The sequence below is a fragment of the Oncorhynchus mykiss genome, chromosome 13 (assembly GCF_057628025.1).
Source record: "Oncorhynchus mykiss isolate SJ-2025 chromosome 13, ASM5762802v1, whole genome shotgun sequence".
NCBI lineage: Eukaryota > Metazoa > Chordata > Actinopteri > Salmoniformes > Salmonidae > Oncorhynchus > Oncorhynchus mykiss.
The window spans coordinates 2640423-2661815 of NC_143034.1; the positions used below are offsets into that span (position 1 = coordinate 2640423).

At 40.4% G+C, this 21393-nt stretch overlaps 1 protein-coding gene across 2 annotated transcripts; it reads left to right on the forward strand.

Annotated features, from left to right (window-relative positions):
• Positions 1–4802: 4802 nt before the first annotated feature.
• LOC110511566 (uncharacterized) lies at positions 4803–17493 on the forward strand. Of its 2 annotated transcripts, none has more exons than XM_036939830.2 (2): positions 4803–5466; positions 16210–17493. In XM_036939830.2, exons 1-2 carry the CDS (start codon positions 5088–5090, stop codon positions 17358–17360), a joined length of 1530 nt encoding a protein of 509 aa, XP_036795725.2. In that variant the 5' UTR covers positions 4803–5087; the 3' UTR covers positions 17361–17493. The 2 variants fall into 2 exon arrangements, with proteins under 2 accessions (XP_036795725.2, XP_036795726.2); XM_036939831.2 differs by lacking the exon at positions 16210–17493 and adding an exon at positions 11031–13920 and having other exon boundaries at positions 4814–5466.
• Positions 17494–21393: the final 3900 nt, after the last annotated feature.

A 21393-nucleotide genomic window follows, 5' to 3' on the forward strand; every position in this document is an offset into this window, starting at 1 on the left:
AACAACAACAAAAAATAGACCTGTTTTAGTAGGGAGACTAGTCAGGATCGAGGCAAAGATGAACGGAGAAAAGTACAGAGAGATCCTTGATGAAAACCTGCTCCAGAGCGATCAGGACCTCAGACTGGGGCGAAGGTTCACCTTCCAACAGGACAACGACCCTAAGCACACAGCCAAGATAACGCAGGACTGGCTGTGGGACAAATCTCTGAATGTCCTTGAGTGGCCCAGCAAGAGCCCGGACTTGAACCCGATCTAACATCTTTGAAGAGATCTGAAAATAGCTGTGCAGCGACGCTCCCCATCCAACCTGACAGAGCTTGAGAGGATCTGCAGAGAAGAATGGGAGAAACTCCGCAAATACAGGTGTGCCAAGCTTGTAGCGTCATACCTAAGAAGACTCAAGGATGTGATCGCTGCCAAAGGTGCTTCAACAAAGTACTGAGTAAAGGGTCTGAATACTGATGTAAATGTGATGTTTTTTTAATACATTTGCAAAAATGTCTTAAAACCTGTTTTTGCTTTGTCATTAGGGGGTATTGTGTGTAGATTGATGAGAAAATAAACAATTTAATTAATTTTAGAATACGGCTGTAACAAAATGTGGAAAAAGTCAAGGGTTCTGAATACTTTCTGAATGCACTGTGTCTAGTTTAACGCTGATGTGCAAAACCGATGTCAAAGCTGACGCGCATACCTATATAAAGTAGGTAGATGACGTAATGACGCCACGATATATACAGCGTTACACATGCAACACAGCATTCCTAACCGAGCCCACAATGTCTGCTGTGTGGATCGATTTTAAAGTTTCAAAGGACGATAACAAAATGGCCATATGCAATATTTGTGCTGCTATTATTTCCTGAGGAGGGGAGAAAGTGAAATCTTTTCAATAACACAATGACTCATTTGAAAGTGCATCACCCCCCAGGTGTTCTGCGACGACTTAGAACAAAAGCAGAAAAAAAAGTTCACACTTCAAACAACTAAACAAGTTCAAATCCAGCAGTCATTTGAAAGGGTAAGAACATTTCAGTCTGACAACACAAAGGTGAAATCCACTAACGCCAAGATAATGGAATTCATTGCCCTTGAAAATCAACCGATCTGCACCGGTCGAGCACTTCGAAACCCCAGTACACACTACCAAGTAGAAGCTATTTTTCAGATGTTGCCCTACCGGAGTTACACAGTCTCAGAGTTGTTGAAACTCACATCCATGAGCTACTTGCTATGGGTGTCACTGTTATTAGCTTCACGACTGACATTTGGACCAGCGATGTCAGCCCCATGAGCATGCTGAGTCTGAGAGCACAGTTGGTCGACGAGGATTTCGTACTGAGGAAAGCCGTATTGCATGTTCAAGAATGTGCTGGTTCTCATACCAATGCTGCCATTTCAAAGGCATTTGAAAACATGTTTGAAACTTTGAAACATGAACACATTCGAACAACTGACTAGAGAAATAAGCTCCTCAACTGCGTCTGCAGCAGACGTGATACGCTCTGTCATGGCATTGAAACACTCAACAAAACTGCCGACCGTTGGGGTTTTATTTATTTAAAAATATATATATATGTAACTTTTTTTTTTTACTAGGTGTAATGGATGTGAAACGGCTAGCTAGTTAGCGGTGGTGCGCGCTAAATAGCAACACATGACAACACAGCATGGTAGCAACACAACATGGCAGCATGGTACAAACATTATTGGGCACAGACAACAGCACAAAGGTAGAGGATTAAAACTTGTAAAAGTACTCAACTAGAAGCTGTGAACAAGCGATTCGGTGGTATTCTCTATGAGCCTGTGTCGCCGAGGTGCTCGATGCTAGGTACAAGACCCACTACTTCTTTATTAACAGGCATTCTCTCTGAGCCTCTTTACTGTGTTGCCGCTCGATACTAGTGTAACAGTATAATTTTAGACCGTCCCCTCGCCAGGCGTGAACCAGGGACCCTCTGCACACATCAACAACAGTCACCCTCGAAGCATCCACAAAATCCGCGGCCCTTGCAGAGCAAGGGGATGGTTCCCCTTCAAGGTCTCAGAGCAAGTGACGTCACCGATTGAAACGCTATTTAGCGCGAACACCGCTAGCGGTTTCACATCGGTTACACTAGGTACAAGACCCGCTACTTCTTCAACAGGCATTCTCTCTGAGCCTCTTTACTGTGTCGCCGCCGTGCTCGATGCTAGGTACAAGGACCGCTACTTCAATACAGACAAGAAACAGGGTTTACATGAAATGTTACAGACACAGCTGGACAACATGGAAACGGACACAGTGACAGTGGGCACCGAGGAAGAGAGGACACGGACAGACAGAGCTGGACAAGATGGAAACGGACACAGTGACAGTGCGCACCGAGGAAGAGGACACGGACAGACAGAGCTGGACAATATGGAAACGGACACAGTGACAGTGCGCACCGAAGAAGAGGACACGGACAGACAGAGCTGGACAATATGGAAACGGACACAGTGACAGTGCGCACCGAAGAAGAGGACACGGACAGAGAGCTGAAACTTCACTGCTTGACATGTATGATGAAATCCTGGTTGAGAATGAAATGACTGGACAAATGAACCACGAAACAGCACATAAGTGAAAGAAATAGGTTGTGATGATGTTTTACTGGTAATGGGAACCTACGTAAATACAAACAAAATAACTTTTTGATCAGTGTGTGTGTGTGTGTGTGTGTGTGTGTGTGTGTGTGTGTTTCAACTATTTAACTGTGGTAGAATGCTTAAAAGGCCGCAAACATGTTTTAATATCGGTTATCGGTATTGGCCAAAAATGTAATATCGGTGCATCCCTAGTATATATGTTATTTTGTAGTTTATGTCTTCATTATTATTCTACAATGTAGAAAATAGTAAAAATAAAGAAAAACCCTTGAATGAGTAGATGTGTCCAAACTTTTGACTGGTACTGTATATATGGGTATCTATCTATTCTAATACCATGTATATAGCTAGCGGCTCATTTGAATAGCATTGTTAAAATCAACTGTTTATTTGACTGATTGTGTAGTAGATGTAAAGTTTATTTTAAATGAATCAAAAACGAATAAATTAACATAATTAACATATGTTTCTCTTTGTACGCCTCAATATAATATTTAACTTTATTGAAAGAAACGAAAAATAAATACAATATTTTCTTCAAATGCGTTCCCCGGTCTTTCAGGCAATGCTGCCAGTGTGACGTATAATCTGGTGGACATGACAGCTTCTTCACAACAACAAGGATGTCACTAGTTACTACAGCCAGAAAGGTTAGGGTAAATGTCTTGAGGGTCTAGCCTCCCAAAATACATGAAACAACACAAGTATGAAGTGACTATCATTATGGTACTCTTTATTGTGAATAAGAAAAACTGCTAAATTTAAACAGCAAAACCAAGGGTATTTATATTTATTATGGATCCCCATTAGCTGTTGCCAAGGCAGCAAAAGGCTATCTAGCTAGCAGTCATCAACCAGAGGGAGCTAAAAGGCTAGATACTGTTAGGGTTGCGTAAATTCGAATCTGATATCAGGATAAATATAACAATGAGTCACCGATTTTATACTATGTATTTTTTATTAGCTAAGTAATAAATGGCAAATGCAACTTTCGTATATACGGGCTCACTGTAATGCCACGCAGGGCAGAACAGAGAACTGACAAGATGTATGTAAACAGTATTCTTTATACTGTGATAGACATAGTTCCAACCCGTCTGTTGGCCTATCACAGTAGAGGCTGGGCGTGGTTTAAACTTTCCCAGCCTATTGCAGGCACTCAGGCGGGTCCCCGCCTCTTGGCGCTTCTTGGAGTTCTCCCTCTGTCGATGTATAGATCCTTACTGTTCTGGTATCGCAGCCTAGTTAGAACAGTTGCTCAGTTCCTGCTATTGTGTTGTTCAGTATTTTTCCATCTCAGTTAAACCTCGTGATGACCACCCCTCCCTATCACAACTTTGTAAGATACAGCAAGTCACACCATGTGCTCAATATTGTTACATACAAACACAAGGACAAAGCATCTGCTGGGCTGTTATCTACAGTTTTGCAACATGCAGGTCACACCATGTTACTCAGTTCTTGTCACACACAAACAGGCAAGTAGCAAGCCGTTGTTTAATCTCATAATGATGCTCCAGTCCACAAATGCAGACACTTCACACAACCAACATCAGATAATATTTAATCATATATATCTAATGGCTATAATGTAAAATACAGGATCCAACAATACACTTATTTCGCTTTCACAACAAAAACATATTTTGTTAACTAGTCATTACAGACTATTGTGAAATGGTAGAACCTGTTGTAGCCAACTAGCTAACCATGTTTTTTATTTTTTTTTATTTTACCTTTATTTAACCAGGCAAGTCAGTTAAGAACAAATTCTTATTTTCAATGACGGCCTGGGAACAGTGGGTTAACTGCCTGTTCAGGGGCAGAACGACAGATTTGTACCTTGTCAGCTCGTGGGTTTGAACTCGCAACCTTCTGGTTACTAGTCCAACGCTCTAACCACTAGGCTACCCTGCCGCCCCATGTGATTGTTTCTCTGTGACCAAAACATGACGTTTTATTTTGCTGATATGGGAATGAATACACAAGCAGCATATCAAACTGGGGTAATGTTTTAGGTTACATCCGGATATGACGTTAAAAAAACACCACTGTGTATAGCAGATGTAAAATATGTTTTGATTGTTTTCTCATTACAAACCTGCACTAATCAATCAACTTCCCCACTCCAGGCCGCAGATGGCGATGAGCGTCTTTCGGGCGTTGCTACCAGCGTGACGTATAATCTAGTGGACGGAACGGGAAGTTTCTTCAACAACAGCAGCTTGTCAGACACCTCCGTAGCTTGTTAGTCAATGTAGCCGAAACGTATGAGCTCTTAAGACTGTTTCGGTGTATATTGGTCCCTGTGTTTAAAACATAATTATTTCTTATAGCTAGTTTCTCCATTTAATTAAATATATACGTTGTTAAGTTAGTAGCTAGCTGGATTGCTGAATTAGCTTAGAACCAGGCTAGTCGTTAATGCTAACTAGCTAACATCTCCGAACATGAGCTCACTAAGCTACTCTCCTCCTGATAAAGAAGAGGTCTACTGGACGGAGAAAGAAGCTCTGGGACTGAACATTGTCGTGAAAGAAGAGGAGGGGGATGTTACAGTAAAAGGAGAGGAAGACGCTTTCAGAATGAAAGAGGAGGTAGAAGAGGCTATCAGTATCACATTAAAAGAAGAGGATGATGTTATAGTGAAAGAAGAGAAAGAACATATTAGAGTGAAAGATGAAGAGGGGATAGAGACTGTCACAGTGGAAGAAGAGCAGGTAGAAGCTTTCAGAATTAAAAAGGAGGAAGAGGAGCAGGATGTTATAGTGAAAGAAGAGAAAGAACCTTTTGAAGAGGAAGAGGAGGCTGAAGATCTGATTAACACCAGTGAGTACTGTCTTAAAAGCAGGGCCACAAACTGCCCTTGTTGAATTAATATATCGTTTTAATATATGGCTCTGAGCCTCGCCATTGATTCTTGGAGAATATAACTTATAAATGTCCACTGAATTTAGTTAAACTGTTGTACTCTATCCGAACCCAAAATATAAGCTTGTTTTACTCTCATAGTTTTTTAACAATGTAACTGTAAATGAACACTGTATATCCTCAAAACATGGAGGTAGTTCCATTTGTATTTATTATGGATCCCATTAGTTCCTGCCAAGGCAGCAGCTACTCTTCCTGGGGTTTATTATGGATCCCCATTAGTTCCTGTCAAGGCAGAAGCTACTCTTCCTGGGGTTTATTACTGAACCCCATTAGTTCCTGCCAAGGAAGCAGCTACACTTCCTGGGGTTTATTTTGGATCCCCATTAGTTCCTGCAAAGGCAGCAGCTACTCTTCCTGGGGTTTATGATGGATCCCCATTAGTTCCTGCCAAGGCAGCAGCTACTCTTCCTGGGGTCCAGCAACATTAAGGCAGTTATATATGATTTAAAATATTACATGACATTACATTTCATAACATTTCACAACAAATTAAGTGTGTTCCATCAGGCCACTACTCTACTACCACATATCTACAACACATTAGGACCTGCCTTGTTTATAGTGTTGTTTAAGAAGACAGAGCAGCCCTTTATTTGTTATACTTCTCCCCATCCTAGCTACTGTTGTGTCAACATGTTGTGACCATGACCGTTTTACAATCCATGGTTACTGATAACCTGAACCAGGTTGCAGGCACTGGTTGCAGTTTTGAGGGTTTTTTTCTTGAATGGGCAGCTTGTTGAAATTGAAATATTGAAGTCAGTATTGAAATCACCAATAAAATATATCTCTCTGTTGATATTACATACATTATCAAGCATTGTCGGCCAGTAACATACTACTTGGTTCCAAAAGTAAATTGAATTGCTAAAATATACATAACTATCAGCAGTAAAAGTATTAAGCAAAGCAGATGGCATCATTTTCTTGTTTTACAATAATTGTACAGATAGTCAGGGGGCACACTCCAACACTCAGACATCATTTACAAACGAAGCATGTGTTCAGTGAGTCCTCCAGATCAGAGGCAGTAGGGATGCCCACGTGTTCCCTTGATAAGTGTGTGAACTGGACCACTTTCCTGGCCTGCTAAGCGTTCAAAATGTAACGAGTACTTTTGGGTGTGAGGGGAAAATGTATGTTGTTAAAAGTACATTATTATCTTTAGGAATGTAGTGAAGTAAAAGTTGTCAAAAATATAAATAGTAAAGTACAGATACGCCCCAAAAAAGTACTTAAGTAGTACTTTAAAGTATTTTTTCTTAAGTACTTTACACCAGAGGGACATACATTAGGCTGCTTACATTGTGTCTTCCAACACCCCTGGGATAATGTACATTTGCTGACGCATTATGACAACTCAGCGATACAATGGTAGGGATTTAATGAACTGGGCTTGGGTCATTGATAAGTTATTGTACATAATGGCTCCGTGGAGGATGGCTGTCGTTTTACGGGCTCCTAACCAACTGTGCTATTTTGTAATTTTTCAAAAAGTTATCTTTTAACTTATTTTAACTTATTTTGTACATGTTGTTGCTGCTACCGTTTCTTATGACCGAAAATAACTTCTGGACATCAGAACTGGGATTTACTCACCTCGAACTGAACAAGTCCGAGGCGAAGGATATACTGCAGATACCCGACCAGGCCTAAAGATAAGCCCTAAGATATACTGCTTTCTCGAGAACAGGCCCAAATCCCCATAATTTGCGTAAAGAAAAGACAGAGAAAAAGGGGGGCGGAGGTCGGGCGAGTGAGTTATATTATATTAGTGAGTTACATTATAATATAATAAAGCTCCATGGTAGCTAATACATTATAATAGAATAAGGCTCCATGGTAGCTAATACAGTAGAGTAGAATAAGGCTCCATGGTAGCTAATACATTATAATAGAATAAGGCTCCATGGTAGCTAATACATTATAATAGAATAAGGCTCCATGGTAGCTAATACATTATAATAGAATAAGGCTCCATGGTAGCTAATACAGTAGAGTAGAATAAGGCTCCATGGTAGCTAATACATTATAATATAATAAAGCTCCATGGTAGCTAATATAGTAGAGTAGAATAAGGCTCCATGGTAGCTAATACATTATAATAGAATAAGGCTCCATGGTAGCTAATACATTATAATAGAACAAGGCTCCATGGTAGCTAATACATTATAATAGAATAAGGCTCCATGGTAGCTAATACATTATAATAGAATAAGGCTCCATGGTAGCTAATACATTATGATAGAATAAGGCTCCATGGTAGCTAATACAGTAGAGTAGAATAAGGCTCCATGGTAGCTAATACATTATAATAGAATAAGGCTCCATGGTAGCTAATACATTAGAATAGAATAAGGCTCCATGGTAACTAATACAGTAGAATAGAATAAGGCTCCATGGTAACTAATACAGTAGAATAGAATAAGGCACCATGGTAACTATTACAGTAGAATAGAATAAGGCTCCATGGTAACTAATACAGTAGAATAGAATAAGGCACCATGGTAACTATTACAGTAGAATAGAATAAGGCTCCATGGTAACTAATATAGTAGAATAGAATAAGGCACCATGGTAACTAATACAGTAGAATAGAATAAGGCTCTATGGTAACTAATACATTAGAATAGAATAAGGCTCCATGGTAGCTAATACATTATAATAAGGCTCCATGGTAGCTAATACATTAGAATAGAATAAGGCTCAATGGTAGCTAATACATTAGAATAGAATAAGGCACCAATGTTGAAATATGAGTAGATTTAAAATAATATGAATTAATGATATAAAATGACTCAATGAGACAAACCTTTCACAATATAATGGACTATGAATTACTGCAAATAGAGACAGTGGTACACAATGACACAGCCCCTCAATATAGTTTAAATAGAGATGATGGTACACAATGACACAGCCCCTAGATATAATTTAAATAGAGACAGTGGTACACAATGACACAGCCCCTAGATATAATTTAAATAGAGACAATGGTACACAATGACACAGCCCCTAGATATAATTTAAATAGAGACAGTGGTACACAATGACACAGCCCCTAGATATAATTTAAATAGAGACAGTGGTACACAATGACACAGCCCCTAGATATAATTTAAATAGAGACAGTGGTACACAATGACACAGCCCCTCAATATAATTTAAATAGAGACAGTGGTACACAATGACACAGCCTCTAGATATAATTTAAATAGAGACAGTGGTACACAATGACACAGCCCCTAGATATAATTTAAATAGAGACAGTGGTACACAATGACACAGCCCCTCAATATAATTTAAATAGAGACAGTGGTACACAATGACACAGCTCCTATATATAATTTAAATAGACATAGTGGTACACAATGACACAGCCCCTAGATATAATTTAAATAGACATAGTGGTACACAATGACACAGCCCCTAGATATAATTTAAATAGAGACAGTGGTACACAATGACACAGCTCCTATATATAATTTAAATAGACATAGTGGTACACAATGACACAGCCTCTAGATATAATTTAAATAGAGACAGTGGTACACAATGACACAGCCCCTCAATATAATTTAAATAGAGACAGTGGTACACAATGACACAGCCTCTAGATATAATTTAAATAGAGACAGTGGTACACAATGACACAGCCCCTAGATATAATTTAAATAGAGACAGTGGTACACAATGACACAGCCCCTCAATATAATTTAAATAGAGACAGTGGTACACAATGACACAGCTCCTATATATAATTTAAATAGACATAGTGGTACACAATGACACAGCCCCTAGATATAATTTAAATAGAGACAGTGGTACACAATGACACAGCCCCTCGATATAGTTTCAATAGAGACAGTGGTACACAATGACACAGCCCCTCAATATCATTTAAATAGAGACAGTGGTACACAATGACACAGCCCCTAGATATAATTTAAATAGAGACAGTGGTACACAATGACACAGCCCCTCAATATAATTTAAATAGAGACAGTGGTACACAATGACACAGCCTCTAGATATAATTTAAATAGAGACAGTGGTACACAATGACACAGCCCCTAGATATAATTTAAATAGAGACAGTGGTACACAATGACACAGCTCCTAGATATAATTTAAATAGAGACAGTGGTACACAATGACACAGCCCCTCAATATAATTTAAATAGAGACAGTGGTACACAATGACACAGCTCCTATATATAATTTAAATAGACATAGTGGTACACAATGACACAGCCCCTAGATATAATTTAAATAGACATAGTGGTACACAATGACACAGCTCCTAGATATCATTTAAATAGAGACAGTGGTACACAATGACACAGCTCCTATATATAATTTCAATAGAGACAGTGGTACACAATGACACAGCTCCTAGATATAATTTAAATAGAGACAGTGGTACACAATGACACAGCCCCTAGATATAATTTAAATAGAGACAGTGGTACACAATGACACAGCTCCTAGATATAATTTAAATAGACATAGTGGTACACAATGACACAGCTCCTAGATATAATTTAAATAGAGACAGTGGTACACAATGACACAGCCCCTAGATATAATTTAAATAGACATAGTGGTACACAATGACACAGCTCCTAGATATAATTTAAATAGACATAGTGGTACACAATGACACAGCTCCTAGATATAATTTAAATAGACATAGTGGTACACAATGACACAGCTCCTAGATATAATTTAAATAGAGACAGTGGTACACAATGACACAGCCCCTAGATATAATTTAAATAGACATAGTGGTACACAATGACACAGCTCCTAGATATAATTTAAATAGAGACAGTGGTACACAATGACACAGCTCCTATATATAATTTAAATAATCCACAATATGATTAAAACGAGTTATGAAATCGTAGATCCAAAAATAAAAAAATAAAACATGTTCTTGATTAATATCATCAATAGAATATCAAAAACCTGTTCCTAGGAAAGCGTCACAGTGATGTACAGTGAATTCGGAAAGTATTCAGACCCCTTGACTTTTTCCACATTTTGTTACGTTACAGCCTTATTTTATACATGTATCCTATACTGACTAGTCTATTACATGTATCCTATACTGACTAGTCTATTACATGTATCCTATACTGACTAGTCTATTACATGTATCCTATACTGACTAGTCTATTACATGTATCCTATACTGACTAGTCTATTACATGTATCCTATACTGACTAGTCTATTACATGTATCCTATACTGACTAGTCTATTTATCCATTAGGTCTAATGAATGCATAACAACCATGAAGTTTAATAGTGTTTTTATTGGCCTATAAATCACAACAGCCACTCTTTATTTGTTATTGAGAGATCTATTCTGGATAAAACCTCATAGGAAGACAGTTTTATCATGTGGTGGTTTCATTCAGGTCTCAGTTTCACTCAATACTCTGTCTTTGGCAGGAGAGGGACCAGACTCTCACTCTGACAGCAGGAAGAGTCCTTCAGGGGAACCAGACCCAGAGACGTCCAAACCAGCAAGACCACACCACTGCTCCCACTGTGGAAAGAGTTTTACCCGGTTCTGGAACCTAAAACAGCATGAGACGATGCACACAGGAGAAAAGCCTTTCCAATGTTCCCAGTGTGGAAAGAGTTTTACCTGGTTAAGGGCCCTGAATAGGCATGAAGAAATACATACAGCAGGGAGGAAGACCTACCAATGCTCCCAGTGTGGAAAGAGTTTTACTCAGTTAGGAAGCCTGAAAATACATGAGAGAATTCATACAGGAGAGAAGCCTTACCCCTGCTCCCTGTGTGGAAAGAATTTTACCATGTTAGGCAATCTTAAAAAACACGAGAAAATACACTCAGGAGAGAAGCCTTACCACTGTTCCCTGTGTGGAAAGAGTTTTACCCAGATAGGGAGTCTGAAAACACATGAGAGAATGCACACAGGAGAGAAGCCTTATTACTGCTCCCAGTGTGGCAAGTATTTTTCTCATTTAGAGACCCTGAAAATACATAAGAGAATACATACAGGAGAGAAGCCTCACCACTGCTCCCTGTGTGGAAAGAGTTTGACCACTTTGGGCAATCTAAAAGAGCATGAGAGGACACACACGGGAGAAAAGCCTTTTAAGTGTTCCCTCTGTGGAAAGAGTTTTACCCATTTAGCGAGCCTGAAAAGGCATAAAGGAATACACACAGGAGAAAAGCCTTACCAATTCTCCCAGTGAGGAAAGAGATTTTCACGATTACAGGACCTTACATCACATGAGAGGACACACCTGACCACTGCTCCCAATGTGGAAAGACATTTTATCTTGTTAGGGATCCTGAAAACATTGAGACACATAGGAGAAAAGATCTACCACTGCTCTCAGTGTGGAATAAGATTTACCCGGTTATAGAACCTGAAATAATTCATACAAATACACAGGAGGAGAAGACATACCACTGCTCTCAGTGTGGAATAAGATTTACCCGGTTATAGAACCTGAAATAATTCATACAAATACACAGGGGAAAAGCCATACCACTACTCTCATTGTGGAAAGACATTTGCCCAGTCAGAGGACCTGAAATCACATGAGAGAATAGAGAGGCTGTGTTCTGACTTGTGTTTTTGACCTGAGAATTTGGGGTTTTGTTTAATACCACATTAAATCATATTCAAAAAAGTTTTACAGGAATTGGTTTAAAAAGGTTTACAGGAGAGGCCTGGGAAATCCTGTAAACCTTTTATGAGTATGATTTAATGTGGTATTATATACACTGCTCAATGAGTATGATTTAATGTGGTATTATATACACTGCTCAAAAAAATAACGGGAAAACTTAAACAACACAATGTAACTCCAAGTCAATCACACTTCTGTCAAACTGTCCACTTAGGAAGCAACACTGATTGACAATAAATTTCACATGCTGTTGTGCAAATGGAATAGACAACAGGTGGAAATTATAGGCATTTAGCAAGACACCCCCAATAAAGGAGTGGTTCTACAGGTGGCGACCACAGACCACTTCTCAGTTCCTATGCTTCCTGGCTGATGTTTTGGTCACTTTTGAATGCTGGCGGTGCTTTCACTCTAGTGATAGCATGAGACGGAGTCAACAACCCACACAAGTGGCTCAGGTAGTGCAGCTCATCCAGGATGGCACATCAATGTGAGCTGTGGCAAGAAGGTTTGCTGTGTCTGTCAGCGTAGTGTCCAGAGCATGGAGGCGCTACCAGGAGACAGGCCAGTACATCAGGAGACGTGGAGGAGGCCGTAGGAGGGCAACAACCCAGCAGCAGGACTGCTACCTCCGCCTTTGTGCAAGGAGGAGCAGGAGGAGCACTGCCAGAGCCCTGCAAAATGACCTCCAGCAGGCCACAAATGTGCATGTCTGCTCAAACGGTCAGAAACAGACTCCATGAGGGTGGTATGAGGGCCCGACGTCCACAGGTGGGGGTTGTGCTTACAGTCCAACACCGTGCAGGACGTTTGGCATTTGCCAGAGAACACCAAGATTGGCAAATTCGCCACTGACGCCCTGTGCTCTTCACGCAGGTTCACACTGAGCACGTGACAGACGTGACAGTCTGGAGACGCCGTGGAGAACGTTCTGCTGCCTGCAACATCCTCCAGCATGACCGGTTTGGTGGTGGGTCAGTCTTGGTGTGGGGTGGCATTTCTTTGGGGGGCCGCACAGCCCTCCATGTGCTCGCCAGAGGTAGCCTGACTGCCATTAGGTACCCGAGATGAGATCCTCAGATCCCTTGTGAGACCATATGCTGGTGTGGTTGGCCCTGGGTTCCTCCTAATGCAAGACAATGCTAGACCTCATGTGGTTGGAGTGTGTCAGCAGTTCCTGCAAGAGGAAGGCATTGATGCTATGGACTGGCCCGCCCATTCCCCAGACCTGAATCCAATTGAGCACATCTGGGACATCATGTCTTGCTTCATCCACCAACAGACTGTCCAGGAGTTGTAGGGAGGTCATACAGGCACATGGAGGCCACACACACTACTGAGCCTCATTTTGACTGGTTTTAAGGACATTACATCAAAGTTGGATCAGCCTGTAGTGTGGTTTTCCACTTTAATTTTGAGTGTGACTCCAAATCCAGACCTCCATGGGTTGATAAATTTGATTTCCATTTATAATTTTTGTGTGATTTTGTTGTCAGCACATTCAACTATGTAAAGAAAAAAGTATTTCATTCATTCAGATCTACAATGTGTTATTTTAGTGCCTGTTTTGCATGTTATTTTGGCATTAATATGCATCACATCAGTTTGCGAACAATGTTTAAAAAAAATGAATTAATAAATATTGCGTTAATAAAGCCGCATACAAACTTTTTTTGCTTTCTTGAGTAAGGCAGTTACAAAGTGCAGGTGTTTCAGCCCAGTGCTTTCTGTGGTGGTGGAGCAGGCAGCGGAAAATATGGAGCGAAGGGGTTGGTTCTCTAGTTGCAGACGTTTTACAGGCCCCCAACCGATGGAGCGAAGGGGTTGGTTCTCTAGTTGCAGACGTTTTACAGGCCCCCAACATGGGTAATGTTCTCTAGTTGCAGACGTTTTACAGGCCCCCAACCGATTGTTTTTTTGTTTGTTTATCTGCGTTATCTGCGTTGTATGTAACTTGTTTTTTTTACTATTACTAACGTCTCTAATGACCGAAAATAACTTCTAGACATCAGGACCTCGGTGACTCACCACGGCAGAATCATTTTTTCTTCTTTCACCATTCTGACGAGCCCGAGGCGAAGGATATATGGCTCCCTCGGGACCCCAGTGATCTGCTTGAAGAGGAGACGGAGAAAGAGATGTCTGAGGGCGGGCTGCCTTCTGAAGAGTCGGATGCGATCGAAGAAAAAAAAAACACTCCCCTCAGTTCTGCTAGCAAACGTGCAATCTTTGGACAATAAAATGGACAAGTTATTGGGAAGATTAAACTACCAACGGGACATTAAAAACTGTAACATCTTATGCTTCACGGAGTCGTGGCTGAACTACGACAATATCAACATTCATCTGGCTGGTTATATGCTGCTGTACCGGAAGGTTAGAACAGCAGCGTCTGGTAAGACAAGGGGTGGAGGTCTATGTATTTTTGTAAACAACAGCTGTCTAAGGAAGTCTCGAGCTATTGAATTATTACTATACTTTTGCCTGAAGTAGAGTTTCTCATGATAAGCTGTAGACCACACTATCTACCGAGAGAGTTTATCTGCATTTTTCGTAGCTGTTTACATACCACCACAGACTGAGGCTGGCACTAAGACCGCATTGCCTGAAGTAGAGTTTCTCATGATAAGCTGCAGACCACATTACCTACCAAGAGAGTTTATCTATATTCTTTGTAGCCGTTCACATACCACCACAGTTAGAGGCTGGCACTAAGATAGCATTGAATGAGCTGTATTCCCCCATAAGCAAACAGGAAAACACTCACCCAGAGGCGGTGCTCCTAGTGGCCAGGGACTTTAATGAAGGGAAACTTAAATCAGTTTTACAACATTTCTATCAGCATTTTAAATGTGCAACCAGACGGAAAATAACTCTGGACCGTCTATACTCCACACACAGAGACGCATACAAAGCTCTCCCTCACCCTCCATTTGGCAAAATCTGACCATAATTCCATCCTCCTGATTCCTGCTTACAAGGAAACATTTAAGAGGGAAGCACCAGTGACTAGATCAATAAAAAAGTGGTCAGATGCTACAGGGCTGTTTTGCTAGCAAAGACTGGAATATGTTCCGGGATTCCTCCAATGGCATTGAGGAGTACACCACGTCTGTCATTGGCTTCATCAATAAGTGCATTGATGACGTCCCCACAGTGACCGTACGTACATACCCCAACCAGAAGCCATGGATTACAGGCAACATTTGCACTGAGCTAAAGGGTAGAGCTGCCACTTTCAAGGAGCGGGACTCTAACCCGGAAGCTTATAATAAATCCTGTTATGCCCTCCAATGAACCATCAAACAGGCAAAGCGTCAATACTGGACTAAGGTCGAGTCGTACAACACCGGCTCCGACACTCGTCGGATGTGGCAGGGCTTGCAAACTATCACATACTACAAAGGGAAGCACAGCCGAGAGCTGTCCAGTGACACGAGCCTACCGGATGAGCGAAACTACTTCTATGCTTCGAGGCAAATAACACTGAAAAATGCATGAGAGCACCAGCTGTACCGGAAGACTTTTACGTCACTACATTCCTAAAGAAAATAATGTACTTTTTACTCCATACATTTTCCCTGACACCCAAAAGTTGCAGGACAGGAAAATGGTCCAATTCACGCACTTATCAAGAGAACACGTGGTCATCCCTACTGCCTCTAATCTGGCAGACACAAATGCATAATTTATATAGCCCCTGGATATCTGTGCATTTGAAAAACAAGAAAATGATGCTGTCTGCTTTGCGTAATATAAGGAATTTGAAGTGATATATACTTTCACATTTGATAGTTAAGTATATTTTTTGACTTTTACTCAAGTAGTATTTTACTGGGTGACTTTCACTTTTACTTGAGTAACTTTCTATTAAGGTATCTAAAGTTTTACTTGAGTAATTGAGTACTTTTTCATTCAGGTCTTTCTGTTTAACTAAATACTCTGTTTTTCTTTGGCAGGAGAGAGACCAGACTCTCACTTTGACAGCGGGAAGAGTCTTTCAGGGGAACCAGACCCAGAGACGGGTCCTTCAGGGGAACCAGACCCAGAGATGGGTCCTTCAGGGGAACCAGACCCAAAGAAGAGTCCTTCAGGGGAACCAGACCCAAAGAAGAGTTATTCAGGGGAACCAGACCCAGAGACATCGAAACCAGCAGGACGACACCACTGTTCCCTCTGTGGAAAGAGTTTTACTAAGCTACAGAACCTAAGAGTGCATGAGAGGACACACAAAGGAGAAAAGCCTTTCCACTGCTCTCAGTGTGGAAAGAGGTTTACCCGTTTAGAGAACCTGAAACAGCACGATAGAATACACAGAGGGGAGAAGCCTTACCATTGTTCCCATTGTGGAAAGCGCTTTAGGTCATTAGGCACCCTGACAACGCATGAGAGAATACACACAGGAGAGATGCCTTACCACTGTTCCCACTGTGGAGAGAGTTTTAGGTGGTCAGGGAGCCTGAAAACACATGAAAGGACACACACACAAGAAAAGCCCTACCAATGCTCCCTGTGTGGAAAGAGATTTACAGAGTTAGGGTCCCTGAAAATACACAATAGAATACACACAGGAGAGAAGCCTTATTACTGCTCCCAATGTGGAATACATTTTACCTGGTTGGCGAGCCTGAAAACACATGAGAGAATACATACAGGAGAAAGGTCTTACCACTGTTCCCACTGTGGAAAGAGCTTTAGTGGGTTAGTGAACCTGAAACAGCATGAGAGAGTGCACACAGGAGAGAAGCCATCCCAATGCACCCTGTGTGGAAAGCATTTTACCCATTTGGGGAACCTTAAAGAGCATGAGAGGACACACACAGAAATAAAGCCCTACCAATGCTCTCTGTGCGGAAAGAGTTGTACCAAGTTAGTTGGCCTGAATAAGCATGACAGGACACACACACGAGGAGATAAGACCTACCACTGCTCCCAGTGTGGAAAGACATTTACCCGGTTAAGGTACCTGAATGAGCATGAAACAATACATACAAATACACTCGAGAAGAAGACATACCACTGCTCTCAGTGTGGAAAGACATTTTCCCAGTCAGAGGACCTGAAAACACACGAGAGAATAGAGAGGCTGTGTTCCGACTTAAGTTTTTGACTGAGATTTTTTTTGTTTTTGTTTATGCCACATGAAAGCTTACTTAAAAATAGGCTTACAGTGACGAGAAAAAAGTATGTGAACCCTTGAGAATTTCCTGGTTTTCTGCATAAATTGGCCATACAATTTAATCGGATCTTCATGTAGGTCACAACAACATTCATTTTTCCGTCGCTGACAGCAAGCTGTCCAGGCCCTGAGGCAGCAAAGCAGCCCCACACCATGATGCTCCCTTTTATTTAATTTTAATTTTTTATCTCTGATAAAAAGTTGAAAATGTGTGTTTTGTTTGTACACGTTCATATATTGGATACAAGTATAATCCCTTAATGTTAATTTAATTATTTACATTTTTTTTTTTTTATGGAAATGGTTAAATAGACCAAATAGACCCTGTTCCGGTCTTGTCCCCTTAAATAGATGAATAGAACGTGCATTTCTTGATTCTAACCTTGGAATCTCTTTTTATTCATTTTGTTGTTTGGTGTCGTCAAGCTAAAGGTGTATGAAATGTGACGACGTTGTTCTGATAACATTGGATAAGTTGTTCATTATGTTCTCTGTTGTCCTGCATACTTAATGCTTCAATGGTTTTGTGTTGTGTGTCATGTTCTGAATGCCAATCCTTTCTAGCTGCGGCCTGATCAAACTGTCTGTTCGCTTAATGGGCTCCTTGTTATGTCATATTCTCAGCAACATTTACAGCGACGCTCATAGACACAAGTACAATAGTGTAATAATACCAGACTGGAAGGGTTAATAATGATGTCAATGCCAGAATGGAAGGGTTAATAATGACGTCATAATGCCAGAATGGAAGGGTTAATAATTATGTCAATGCCAGAATGGAAGGGTTAATAATGATGTCATAATACCAGACTGGAAGGGTTAATAATGATGTCAATGCCAGAATGGAAGGGTTAATAATGATGTCAATGCCAGACTGAAAGGGTTAATAATGATGTCATAATACCAGACTGGAAGGGTTAATAATGATGTCATAATACCAGACTGAAAGGGTTAATAATGATGTCATAATACCAGACTGAAAGGGTTAATAATGATGTCATAATACCAGACTGAAAGGGTTAATAATGATGTCATAATACCAGACTGAAAGGGTTAATAATGATGTCATAATACCAGACTGAAAGGGTTAATAATGATGTCATAATACCAGACTGAAAGGGTTAATAATGATGCCATAATACCAGACTGAAAGGGTTAATAATGATGTCATAATACCAGACTGAAAGGGTTAATAATGATGTCATAATACCAGACTGAAAGGGTTAATAATGATGTCATTGTGCCCGACTGAAAGGGTTAATAATGATGTCATAATACCAGACTGAAAGGGTTAATAATGATGTCATAATACCAGACTGAAAGGGTTAATAATGATGTCATAATACCAGACTGAAAGGGTTAATAATGATGTCATAATACCAGACTGAAAGGGTTAATAATGATGTCATAATACCAGACTGAAAGGGTTAATAATGATGTCATAATACCAGACTGAAAGGGTTAATAATGATGTCATAATACCAGACTGAAAGGGTTAATAATGATGCCATAATACCAGACTGAAAGGGTTAATAATGATGTCATAATACCAGACTGAAAGGGTTAATAATGATGTCATAATACCAGACTGAAAGGGTTAATAATGATGTCATAATACCAGACTGGAAGGGTTAATAATGATGACATAATACCAGACTGGAAGGGTTAATAATGATGCCATAATACCAGACTGAAAGGGTTAATAATGATGTCATAATACCAGACTGAAAGGGTTAATAATGATGTCATAATACCAGACTGAAAGGGTTAATAATGATGTCATAATACCAGACTGAAAGGGTTAATAATGATGTCATAATACCAGACTGGAAGGGTTAATAATGATGACATAATACCAGACTGGAAGGGTTAATAATGATGACATAATACCAGACTGGAAGGGTTAATAATGATGCCATACAAAGAAACACCATTTAAACTAATATTATTATATATTTTGTTTTACACCCTGAAGGGAGCTTCATTTATTTCATGGTACAATCAATGATACGCCGTACTGAGATCTAGCCAGACTAGAAGGGTTCATGTGTATTGTTGGTAGAGAGGTAGTTCTGTAGTTGTATCTAGTGTGGGATTCTGTGTTTTACATTATAGCCATTACCATATATATGATTAAATATTATCTGATGTTGGCTGTGTGAGGTGTCTGCATTTGTGCACTTGAGCATCATCATGAGATTAAACAACTGCTTGCTACATCTACTTGCCTGTTTGTGTGTGACAAGAACTGAGTAACATGGTGTGACCTGCATGTTGCAAAACTGTAGATAACAGCCCAGCAGATGCTTTGTCCTTGTGTTTGTATGTGACAATATTGAGCACATGGTGTGACTTGCTGTATCTTTCAAAGTTGTGGTTAATCAGGTATAGGGAGGGGTGGTCATCACGAGGTTTAACTGAGATGGAAAAATACTGAACAACACAATAGCAGGAACTGAACAACTGTTATAACTAGGCTGCGATACCAGAACAGTAAGGATCTATACATCGACAGAGGGTGGACTCCAAGGAGCGCCAAGAGGCGGGGACCAGCCTGAGCGCCTGCGATAGGCTGAGCAAGTCTAAACCACGCTCAGCCTCTACTGTGATAGGCCAACAGACGGGTTGGAACTATGTCTATCACAGTATAAGAACAGCTGTTTTCGTACATCCTGTCAGTTCCCTGTTCTGCCCTGCGTGGTATTACAGTGAGCCCGTATATACAAAAGTTGCATTTGACATGTATTGCTTAGCTAATAAAAGTACATAGAGTACAATCAGTGACTCAGTGTTATAACTTGTTCTGATACCAGATTCGAATTGACGCAACCCTAACACTAGTCAGACTAGAAGGGTTCATGTGGATTGTTGGTAGAGAGGTGGTTCTGTAGTTGTATCTAGTCAGACTAGAAGGGTTCATGTGGATTGTTGGTAGAGAGGTAGTTCTGTAGTTGTATCTAGTCAGACTGGAAGGGTTCATGTGGATTGTTGGTAGAGAGGTAGTTCTGTAGTTGTATCTAGCCAGACTAGAAGGGTTCATGTGGATTGTTGGTAGAGAGGTAGTTCTATAGTTGTATCTAGCCAGACTAGAAGGGTTCATGTGGATTGTTGGTAGAGAGGTAGTTCTGTAGTTGTATCTAGTCAGACTGGAAGGGTTCATGTAGATTGTTGGTAGAGAGGTAGTTCTATAGTTGTATCTAGCCAGACTAGAAGGGTTCATGTAGATTGTTGGTAGAGAGGTTTGGTAGAGAGGTAGTTCTATAGTTGTATCTAGCCAGACTAGAAGGGTTCATGTAGATTGTTGGTAGAGAGGTAGTTCTGTAGTTGTATCTAGCCAGACTGGAAGGGTTCGTGCAGATTGTTGGTAGAGAGGTAGTTCTGTAGTTGTATACAGCCAGACTGGAAGGGTTCATGTGGATTGTTGGTAGAGAGGTTGTTCTTTGCATTTCGACTTTGAAATATATATTATATAATAGAATACAGTAAATTTCAAATGCCTCTTCGATTCTCTACTAGGTGTAGTCTAATCTAGTATATCCAAATATACCTTATGTACAGAAAAGCCAGCGTGACATGTAATCTAGTAGACAGGACACTTCTTCAATAACAGCACCTCGATAGCATGCAACTGGCATTACATTGTCAAGACTGGCGTTGTGTGCGCCATGCTCTACCAACTGAACTACAGCAAACTATTCTCACCTCATGTATCCTCGTGTATTCATATGTAGCTACAGGTCTGCATTAAACTATTCTACCAGTATATATTCATAATGTACATATTCACATGTAGCTACACGTCTGCATAGACGAAAGTATTGGCTGTAAGAAGTCAGACAAAACATATTTGCTCATCTCTAAATGAATAAACAATGTAGTGAACATTTTTCTAAACTGCGTTACCCATTCCAGTCAGCTGACGGCAATACGCGACCTTCAGTTGGTGACGTCATATGTACTGGAC